The sequence below is a fragment of the Protomyctophum parallelum genome (genome assembly GCF_964188405.1).
Source record: "Protomyctophum parallelum genome assembly, chromosome: 9".
Lineage (NCBI taxonomy): Eukaryota > Metazoa > Chordata > Actinopteri > Myctophiformes > Myctophidae > Protomyctophum > Protomyctophum parallelum.
Window position 1 is genome coordinate 48,377,521 of NC_139706.1, and position 11,260 is coordinate 48,388,780.

General features: G+C 46.6%; 1 protein-coding gene across 4 annotated transcripts in view; it reads left to right on the top strand.

Annotated features, from left to right (window-relative positions):
• The window catches only part of LOC310864732 (TRPM8 channel-associated factor homolog), a 43,625-nt gene that overhangs the window by 23,130 nt on the left and 9,235 nt on the right, over window positions 1-11,260 (top strand). For all 4 annotated transcript variants that reach the window (XM_083773455.1, XM_083773453.1, XM_083773456.1 and 1 more), the window contains exons 6-11: window positions 239-455; window positions 2,051-2,348; window positions 4,254-4,335; window positions 5,778-5,952; window positions 7,070-7,117; window positions 8,124-8,298. In XM_083773455.1, the coding sequence (XP_083629581.1) occupies window positions 239-455; window positions 2,051-2,348; window positions 4,254-4,335; window positions 5,778-5,952; window positions 7,070-7,117; window positions 8,124-8,298 (995 nt within the window). The remainder of the gene's footprint in view (window positions 1-238; window positions 456-2,050; window positions 2,349-4,253; window positions 4,336-5,777; window positions 5,953-7,069; window positions 7,118-8,123; window positions 8,299-11,260) is intronic.

Below are 11,260 nucleotides of genomic sequence, written 5' to 3' on the forward strand. Positions count from 1 at the left end.
TTGAAAAATAGCAGATCTACAAGCTCATAAGCGCTCCACCGAGTGGCGCGCTATGAGCTTGTAAGTCTGCTATTTAAAAAAAAAATCGAAGAGCGACTGACATAGAAGACATTTTTTAGAATCTGATCTCAGGTCAGAATGAAAACTGTCAGGATGTAGAAGACATTTTTTGAATCTGATCTCAGGTCAGAATGGACATGAGTGACCACCACCTCCCTCCCTCCCCGTCTGTGTCCAGGATCGATCGGGACTTCGGGGACGACCTGCGCTTCCTCCTGCAGGGCGTGCAGAGCTTTGACATCCAGGGAGGAGCCATCCCGTCCGAGGTTCTGGTCCACGGCCCGCTGGCCTTCCCCATCGGAACCACCGACAACGGACGGGCCTTCCTGGCCGGCGCCTACTACGGCCAGGGCCGGGTCATCGTGGTCACGCACGAGGGCTACATGGGGCGACAGGTGAGGGCTACATGGGGCGACAGGTGAGGGCTTCATGGGGCGACAGGTGAGGGCTTCATGGGGCGACAGGTGAGGGCTACATGGGGCGACAGGTGAGGGCTTCATGGGGCGACAGGTGAGGGCTACATGGGGCGACAGGTGAGGGCTACATGGGGTGACAGGTGAGGGCTACATGGGGCGACAGGTGAGGGCTACATGGGGCGACAGGTGAGGGCTACATGGGGCGACAGGTGAGGGCTACATGGGACGACACACGAGGGCTTCATGGGGAGACAGGTGAGGGCTTTATGGGGCGACAGGTGAGGGCTACATGGGGCGACAGGTGAGGGCTACATGGGGCGACAGGTGAGGGCTACATGGGGCGACAGGTGAGGGCTACATGGGGCGACAGGTGAGGGCTTCATGGGGCGACAGGTGAGGGCTACATGGGGCGACAGGTGAGGGCTTCATGGGGCGACAGGTGAGGGCTTCATGGGGCGACAGGTGAGGGCTACATGGGGCGACAGGTGAGGGCTTCATGGGGCGACAGGTGAGGGCTACATGGGGCGACAGGTGAGGGCTACATGGGGCGACAGGTGAGGGCTTCATGGGGCGACAGGTGAGGGCTACATGGGGCGACAGGTGAGGGCTACATGGGGCGACAGGTGAGGGCTTCATGGGGCGACAGGTGAGGGCTACATGGGGCGACAGGTGAGGGCTACATGTGGCGACAGGTGAGGGCTACATGGGGCGACAGGTGAGGGCTACATGGGGCGACAGGTGAGGGCTACATGGGGCGACAGGTGAGGGCTACATGGGGCGACAGGTGAGGGCTACATGGGGCGACAGGTGAGGGCTTCATGGGGCGACAGGTGAGGGCTTCATGGGGCGACAGGTGAGGGCTACATGGGGCGACAGGTGAGGGCTACATGGGGCGACAGGTGAGGGCTACATGGGGCGACAGGTGAGGGCTACATGGGGCGACAGGTGAGGGCTACATGGGGCGACAGGTGAGGGCTACATGGGGCGACAGGTGAGGGCTACATGGGGCGACAGGTGAGGGCTACATGGGGCGACAGGTGAGGGCTTCATGGGGCGACAGGTGAGGGCTTCATGGGGCGACAGGTGAGGGCTACATGGGGCGACAGGTGAGCTGGGATCATATGGGCTTTGTGCACACGCACGCACAGGGACAAATTAGCCATTGGGCCAGTGGGGCCGTGGCCCAGGGGCCCTTGGCTCTCAGGGGCCCTTCGGGGAAATTGAACCGTGAGGTATTATAGAGTGACTTTGAGAGCTGTTTCAGCGTACAATGTGAGTCAATGTTGTCTCAGTAAGACAGCTCTCCCCCCTATCCACAAGGAGGAGCAGTGCACCAAAGAATTATGGGAATTGTAGTCCAGGAAGGTAGTGAGCCCAGTGTCTATGACATCAGAGACACTGGGCTCACTGCTACAATCTAAAATATCTAAAACCACATATTACTCACATAAAGACCCCCAGGAAAGTGTTCTAAAGCTTCTAAACGTCATTAACATATATATTTTATTTTTTTGCAAAAAGGGTGAAGTGTCCCTTTAACTCTGCTGAAAATAAAATGAACACTGCTTTGACAGGAGCTGGCTCCGTTCTGGCACAACGCCATCCGGTGGCTGGACGAGGGACGGCAGGGCCTGGTGGGCGTGCGGCCCAACGTGGGCTTCGCCGCCCCTCTGCTGGCCGGGTCGGGCCTGCGCTGCGAGAAGACGGGCTTCCGTAAAGGCCTGAGCGTCTTCGTGTGCAACGCGTACAGTGACGAGCACCGCGAGGAGATCCAGGACTTTGTGGCAGAAGGAGGGGGTCTGTTGATCGGAGGACACGCCTGGTACTGGGCCCAGACCCACCCCGGGCAGAACCCCCTGACGGAGTATGTAGGTAAGGAAAGGAAAGGTACCATGTTTACCCAGGGTAACTGAACTAAGGAAAGGAAAGGTACTATATGTTTACCCCATAGACTGTAAAAAATATGGACAAAGCGTTCCCCGGGTCTAACATGAACGTAAAATGAAGCCTGTAATGATATGCTAATTCCTGATGTAAGTCGCCATCTTTTGGTACCAGCTGGCCATTGGCTGGCTCCGTTTTGTACCAGCTGGTCATTGGCTGCCCAGACAACGAGGCGGGACTTCCCCCCTTCTTCTCCGTTGGTTTTTATTTTGACTCGAGTGGGAGGAGAAGACTCTTGAGTGGGAGGGGAATCCCGATCATAGACTGTAACGGTAGCCACGCCCCTCAGAACATACGCGACTTTATGGTCATTTTTTTAATTAATGGGACCATAATTTTAATTTATTATTTATAAAATTAGAAATGAGACTTTAAACTAGTGACTGGAAGAAGAAAGTATTCATGACCATGTTTATTAAGGTAATACAGTCTAGGTGAAGTTGGGCCAAAATACATGGGCCTCTATGGAGCTATGGGGCTTTTTGGGTCCAGTCCAGCGCCACAACAGGCCATTATATGAACTACCGATTTCAAATGAGGCTTCACGAAATATCTGGCTGACTGCCCCCCTGGTTTACCCAGGGTAACTGAACTAAGCTCAAGAACTTGTTTACAGCCAGGTCCTGCTCATAGAACATTTCATGGTAGAGGTTCAATGCCTTGCTCAAGGGCACTTCAGCGGTGGTAATTTGAACGTGCCGGTCCGGGGATACGAACTAGTGACCTTCCGATATCAAGACCGCTCCGCAAACCGTTCGGCCACCGCTGCCTCAAGGTAGGATGGTCTGTACTGGTACTGGTACTGGGCCCAGACCATAGACTGTAAAAAATATGGACAAAGCGTTCCCCGGGTCTAACATGAACGTAAAATGAAGCCTGTAATGATATGCTAATTCCTGATGTAAGTCGCCATCTTTTGGTACCAGCTGGCCATTGGCTGGCTCCGTTTTGTACCAGCTGGTCATTGGCTGCCCAGACAACGAGGCGGGACTTCCCCCCTTCTTCTCCGTTGGTTTTTATTTTGACTCGAGTGGGAGGGGAATCCCGATCATAGACTGTAACGGTAGCCACGCCCCTCAGAACATACGCGATGTTTTTTTTTCTTTATGGTCATTTTTTTAATTAATGGGACCATCATTTTCCAAAAAGAATATTATGACATTAGAAATGAGACTTTAAACTAGTGACTGGAAGAAGAAAGTATTCATGACCATGTTTATTAAGGTAATACAGTCTAGGTGAAGTTGGGCCAAAATACATGGGCCTCTATGGAGCTATGGGGCTTTTTGGGTCCAGTCCAGCGCCAACAGGCCATTATATGAACTACCGATTTCAAATGAGGCTTCACGAAATATCTGGCTGACTGCCCCCCTGGCCCAGACGCACCCCGGACAGAACCCCCTGACGGAGTATGTAGGTAGGATGGTCTGTACGGTGCACCAGTGTTGATTTCGTCGACTAAAACTAAGACGAAAAATGTTCGTCGACTACCTTTTTTTTTCCACTCACGAAAAACTAAATGGAAACTAAATGAAAACTAAGCTACGATGACTAAAACTAAGACTAAATATACTGACAATTTCGTCAACAAATATAAACTTGACTAAAGGGACTAGTGGACAAGAGATCCAGTATAAGTCATTTGACACTTGGTTGCGTGCTGGACATGGCCGATCTACAAGCTCACAACGTGTCGCAGCGTGACGCGTTGTGAGCTTGTAGATCTGCTATGTTAAGTCCCGATAACGTGAACAAGGTGAAACGGATGATCTAGTGATCTGGCTCTAGTTCAACGTATCAAACAGATCACCCGTTTTCTCTTCTGTGTTGCAGGGAATCACATCCTGACCCGTATGGGTCTCAGCCTGTTGGGGGCGACGTTGAGCCCAGGCTGCTACAAGGCCCCTGATCCAAGGTTTATTTCATTTACATTGTTTTTGTTTTGTTTTGTTTAGTTTTCTTTCTTCTCGGAAATAGTGTCACTGTTGCGCAGCCTAACACACACGCACACACGCACACGCACACATGCGCATGCGCACACGCACACACACAGTACAGTACAGTCATTATTTTTAAATGTTTACTTTTATTGTTGATTTCAGTTATTTATTGTAATATGGGTCGAGGTTGAAAGAGCTCCAAAAAGCGATAATTGCAGATCTACAACCTTGTAGATTGTCTATTTCCACATTTCCGTCTATTATCCTGCTATGTTTTTTAGGTTCTTTTAGGGTCGTTAGCCCCTAATGTACAGCTTTTCTATATTTTCTACGACTCAATATTTGCCTTTGACAATGAAAGGAAAAATGTGGTCAAATGTCCACCAAATATGACGTAAATGTAACCAACCAATCACATAAATTCAGTTGTTCATGAGATGATGTATGATGATAAGAGCGCCCCTCACTTCACACCGGTGTGATAAAAAAAAAAAAAAAACTCTAATAAACGTTCCCTGATCCCAGCCAGGCTAGTAATACACACATCATACAACAGTGAACTGTAAAGGCAGACTATTAATAAACGCATCTAATAACAGTGAACTGTATTAAAGGCAGATTAGCTGTAGTGTAAACGCATCATAGCAGTGAACTGTAAACGCATCGTAATAACAGTGATCCTTCCTGTATTCCAGCCAGGCTAGCTGTAAACGCATCGTAATAACAGTGATCCTTCCTGTATTCCAGTCAGGCTAGCTGTAAACGCATCGTAATAACCGTAAACTTCCTGTATTCCTGCCAGGCTAGCTGTAAACGCATCGTAATAACCGTAAACTTCCTGTATTCCTGCCAGGCTAGCTGTAAACGCATCGTAATAACCGTAAACTTCCTGTATTCCTGCCAGGCTAGCTCTAAACGCATCGTAATAACAGTGATCGTTCCTGTATTCCAGCCAGGCTAGCTGTAAACGCATTGTAATAACCGTGATCCTTCCTGTATTCCTGCCAGGCTAGCTGTAAACGCATCGTAATAACAGTGATCCTTCCTGTATTCCTGCCAGGCTAGCTGTAAAGGCATCGTCATAACAGTGATCCTTCCTGTATTCCAGCCAGGCTAGCTGTAAACGCATCGTAATAACCGTAAACTTCCTGTATTCCAGCCAGGCTAGCTGTAAACGCATCGTAATAACCGTAAACTTCCTGTATTCCTGCCAGGCTAGCTGTAAACGCATCGTAATAACCGTGATCCTTCCTGTATTCCTGCCAGGCTAGCTGTAAACGCATCGTAATAACCGTAAACTTCCTGTATTCCTGCCAGGCTAGCTGTAAACGCATCATCATAACAGTGATCCTTCCTGTATTCCAGCCAGGCTAGCTGTAAACGCATTGTAATAACCGTAAACTTCCTGTAATTCCAGCCAGGCTAGCTGTAAACGGGGCTACCACTTCAGACAACTGCTGCGGCGCTTCGCGGGTCACGTGGCCCAGGGGGCGGAGCTCAGCAAACAGGACGAGGCGTGTCTTAAGAAGCTGGGCGGAGACTGTGCCCACTACCTGCACATGAAGGCTTACGACTGTTCCTCCTACACACAGGTGCTGCTGCTTATTATTCCATTCTGACCCGAGATCAGATTCATACCCTTTCCACTGGACACACACACTGGTCTGATTATAACCCATTCTGACCCGAGATCAGATTCATACAAGGTTTCCACTGGACACACACACACTGGTCTGATTATAACCCATTCTGACCTGAGATCAGATTCATACGAGGTTTCCACTGGACACACACACTGGTCTGATTATAACCCATTTTGACCCGAGATCAGATTAAAAAAAAAAAATGCAGTCGTTCTTCGATTTTTCAAAAATAGCAGACTCGTAGCGCGCCACTCGGTGGCGCGCTACGAGCTTGTAGATCTGCTATTTTTAAATAGCTAAAGCACGACATGATGCTAACACCAAAATGGGTTCCCGTTCAGAATGGGTTATTATTGTTATTATTAATTATTTATTTATTGCATTTTGTAATTTTTTTAGGGGTGCTAGTGCCTCCTATTCACAGCTGTGCGTGTGTGTGTGCGCATGAAATGCACGGAATGGGCCCAGAATGCACAGTTTTGTGTGTTTGTGTGTATGAGCACAGAATGCTGTGAATTTCATGTATGATGTATGATAAGAGTGCCCCTCACTTGTGCCCCCCTGAAGTAGGGCTGCACAATATATCGTTATCGTATCGGTATCGAGGTATGAACATGCACAATATCAGTATCGCAAAAAGGCAACGGTATCGCGATATAGATATATCGTCGACATATCGATATATCGTCCACTTCTAAAGCCAGCCCTCTGTTTTAGCCTGTGCCCCTCGGAAAATAAACCATCACTCCGTTTGTCCCTCTGTCCTGTTGTAGCCTGGCTCCAGCCCTGAATCGCTAGCCACGCCCATTAAGAAAATATGTTGCTGCACGATATATCGTATCGTATCGATATCGAGATATCTGCCCTATATATCGTGATATATATTATATCGTATCGTATCGAGATATCTGCCATATATATCGTGATATATATTATATCGTATCGTATCGATATTGAGATATCTGCCATATATATCGTGATATGAATTTTTGTCCATATCGTGCAGCCCTACCCTGAAGTGTGATTTTTATAATTATTATCCTCCTTCCCTCCTATATATATGCAGGTGGTGTCCACCCTCACAGACATCTTGAAGAAGTCAGGCATGCCGCAGGTGGGCTATACTGTACTGGGGTCTGTGGATGACCATCCCCGTTATCTATAGCCTAATCGATGTGTTGATACTCAATAATGACCTGTAGCTATAATCCCCTCCCAAAACTGCTATGGTCCAATCACAGCTATAAGCATAACATGGGTTAGACAAAACATCTCCACCAATAGTTCTCCTATAATGATAAAAATAAGAAAAGTCACACACATATTTTTCCAGTGCATACAGTATGGCAGGCCTTGTTGTCGGATTTGGAAGAATATTTTGAAGGTCTGCTTCCAAAAATGAACCAGTATTTAATGTGTAAAAATCCATGATATTTACATTGGAATGAATGAGCCCGGCTGTGGGAGTGTCTTAAGTGGGAGAGGGCAGAGGGCTTAGCTAAAGGTGAATTATTTCATTCATTGAAAAAGTAATGGGTCAAACCAGTGTTGTTTTTGGCAGCAAATTTTGATTTTAGTTTTAGTCTCTTGAATGGCTTTCATTTAGTTTCAGTCACATTTTAGTCACCTGGAATTTCTTAGTGTTAGTCTAGTTTTAGTCGACTAAATCTACAGTTGATTTAGTCGACTAAAATGTATTTTGGCGGGCCTTGATGCCGTCATAATGGCTGTTTTTACACATGCTGAAAATAGCCGATCTACAAGCTACAACACGATCTACAAGCTACAGCTCACAACACGTCGCGCTGCGACGTGTTGTGAGCTTGTAGATCGGCTATTTTCAGCACGTGTAAACGTGTACATGCAACCAAGAAAATGACTTAAACTGGATCTCTTGTCCACTAGTCCCTTCCTAACATTTTAGTCTAGTTTTTATTTGTTGACAAAATTGTCAGTATATTTAGTCTTAGTTTTAGTCATCGTAGCTTCGTTTTCATTTAGTTTCCATTTAGTTTTCGTCAGTGAAAAAAGGTAGTCGACGAACATTTTTCGTCAACATTTTTCGTCGACGAAAACAACGGTGGATCAAACCTAATGCTCCCCCCCCCCCCCCCCCCCAGGTGTGCGAGGGCTGTCCCGTGCGAAGCCCCAAAGAGCACCTCCTCCTCAGCGTGGGGGCCGAGGTGTACAAAGTGTGTCCCCAGCCAGACGCTCTGCTGCCCTACCTCATCAAGAACAACCCCGTCATGGCTGTGGTCCACAACCACAAGATCCACCTGGACGTCCACACAGAAGGTCCCCATTTTGACCTGAGATCAGATTCTAAAAATGTCTTCTACATCCTGACAGTTTTCCATTCTGACCTGAGATCAGATTCTAAAAATGTCTTTCTACATCCTGACAGTTTTCCATTCTGACCTGAGATCAGATTCTAAAAATGTCTTCTACATCCTGACAGTTTTCCATTCTGACCTGAGATCAGATTCTAAAAATGTCTTTCTACATCCTGACAGTTTTCCATTCTGACCTGAGATCAGATTCTAAAAATGTCTTCTACATCCTGACAGTTTTCCATTCTGACCTGAGATCAGATTCTAAAAATGTCTTCTACATCCTGACAGTTTTCCATTCTGACCTGAGATCAGATTCTAAAAATGTCTTCTACATCCTGACAGTTTTCCATTCTGACCTGAGATCAGATTATAAAAAAAATGTCTTCTACGTCAGTCGTTCTTTGATTTTTCAAAAATAGCAGACCTACAAGCTCGTAGCGCGCCACTCGGTGGCGCGCTACGAGCTTGTAGATCTGCTATTTTTAGATAGCTAAAGCACGACATGATGCAAACACCAAAATGGGTTAAGATCTGAGACCAGATTCTACAAAATTCCTTCTAAATCCTAACGGTTTTCTAGAACAAAATGACAGTGGTTCTCAAACATTTTTCATGTCAAAGACCCCCAAATCGACACTAAATTAGCCCCGTGGACCCCCCGTTTGAGACGATATGCCAGCTGGGATGGGACCCCTCCATAAGAGAAGATTTGTACGGCTCTGGCAGTCATTCTCAACCATTTTAATTCCAAGGACCCCCAGTTTCACATGCATATTTGTCTATACAGAACCTCCCCCATTTAATGGCATTTCTATCTCTGGGACCCCCATTTATATTGTAAAAATCAATGTTAATGTAACTCTGAGAGTGTACAGTTAGTTACTGTTATTGCGAGAGTGATCGGTCCATACAAGACACTTCATCCCATCACATTACCAAATGTAAACAAAAAAAATCACACCTTCTTTCAATGTCTGTGTTTACACAATGTCTGTGTGTGTTTACACAATGTCTGTGTGTGTTAACACAATGTCTGTGTTAACACAATGTCTGTGTTAACACAATGTCTGTGTTTACACAATGTCTGTGTTGACACAATGTCTGTGTTGACACAATGTCTGTGTTGACACAGACATTCAAAGCTGGCCATCCATTGTCAATGGCATTCAATGTTTGTGTTAACACAATGTCTGTGTTTACACAATGTTTGTGTTTACACAAACCCTCAAAGCTGGACATAAGAGCGCTCCTCAACAACCATATAAACAACAACAAGCACACTCTCCCAGACAGCCTACTATAGCATTGAAGTAGTAGTGTTGAGTATTGAAGACTGCAGAGTGTAACAATTAGCTAGTTTCTTTCAACTCACTTCCAAATGACAAATTAGCAAGACAGCACCCCATAGCATAGCAGCAGACAACATGGTTATCACCCCATAGCACAGCAGCAGACAGCATGGTTATCACCCCATAGCATAGCAGCAGACAGCATGGTTATCACCCCATAGCATAGCAGCAGACAACATGGTTATCACCCCATAGCATAGCAGCAGACAGTATGGTTATCACCCCATAGCATAGCAGCAGACAGCATGGTTATCACCCCATAGCATAGCAGCAGACAGCATGGTTATCACCCCATAGCATAGCAGCAGACAGCATGGTTATCACCCCATAGCATAGCAGCAGACAGCATGGTTATCACCCCATAGCACAGCAGCAGACAACATGGTTATCACCCCATAGCATAGCAGCAGACAGCATGGTTATCACCCCATAGCATAGCAGCAGACAACATGGTTATCACCCCATAGCACAGCAGCAGACAGCATGGTTATCACCCCATAGCATAGCAGCAGACAACATGGTTATCACCCCATAGCACAGCAGCAGACAACATGGTTATCACCCCATAGCACAGCAGCAGACAGCATGGGCACAATCCATTCAGCAACAATTACAGTTAAAATCTCACCTTTGATGTCTTCAAACACGTAGTAATCCATAATCAAGGGCAGACGCTGTTGTGGAGTTTCCCAGTTTAAAGCTGAAGTCCTCAGGATACAACTGTTAGCGGCTAGCTCCTCTAGGGACTGTTGTAGGCCTACAGTAGGCTAGCTCCTCTAGGGACTGTTGTAGGCCTACAGTAGGCTAGCTCCTCTAGGGACTGTTGTAGGCCTACAGTAGGCTAGCTCCTCTAGGGACTGTTGTAGGTCTACAGTAGGCTAGCTCCTCTAGGCACTGCTGACTTCCTTTCTTTACAAAAACTTTGCAATAGACGTTTGGCATTGTGAGGCTAAACATTTAGGATACTCTCAGAGAGGCTTCTTCGTTTATATTGAATCATAAACAAAGACACAAGTTTCTGGGGTGAAGACAAACAAATCTGCCACATTCTACAAACAAGCACATGGTGTCAGGCCTCAGGCAGGCATGAGCAATCAATCTGTGCAGGTACAGATGGACAAACTAGGCAGTGCCAGTGGCTACAGATTCAAATATGGTATAGCCCACTACCGTATTTTGCTAAATTGAATGCAGTGATTGCATTGACAGTATGTTATGCAATGCAATATAATGCAATAGAGAGTATGCACATGCATAGACACCCCCCCCCCCCCCCCATCTAGACTGAGTGGCAAAACATTGAGCAGCAAAATGTTGTGTTATTGAAAACAAGCGCTTCCAAACTCTGACACTTAGAGAAAAATAATCAAATGCATTTCTTGACAGAAAGTAGCTCATAACGTTTCTATGGTGGATTTTCATGAAACAAAAACTTTGCAGATAGAAAGAGGATAATTCATGCTTTTCGTAACAGCTGTAATGTTGGTGAGTTTAACATTGTTTAATGCAATCAGACAGGACTTTTCTGTGTAGATGAATGGGCTGTCATTAAAGGCCAGACAGTAGTTTTTTGCC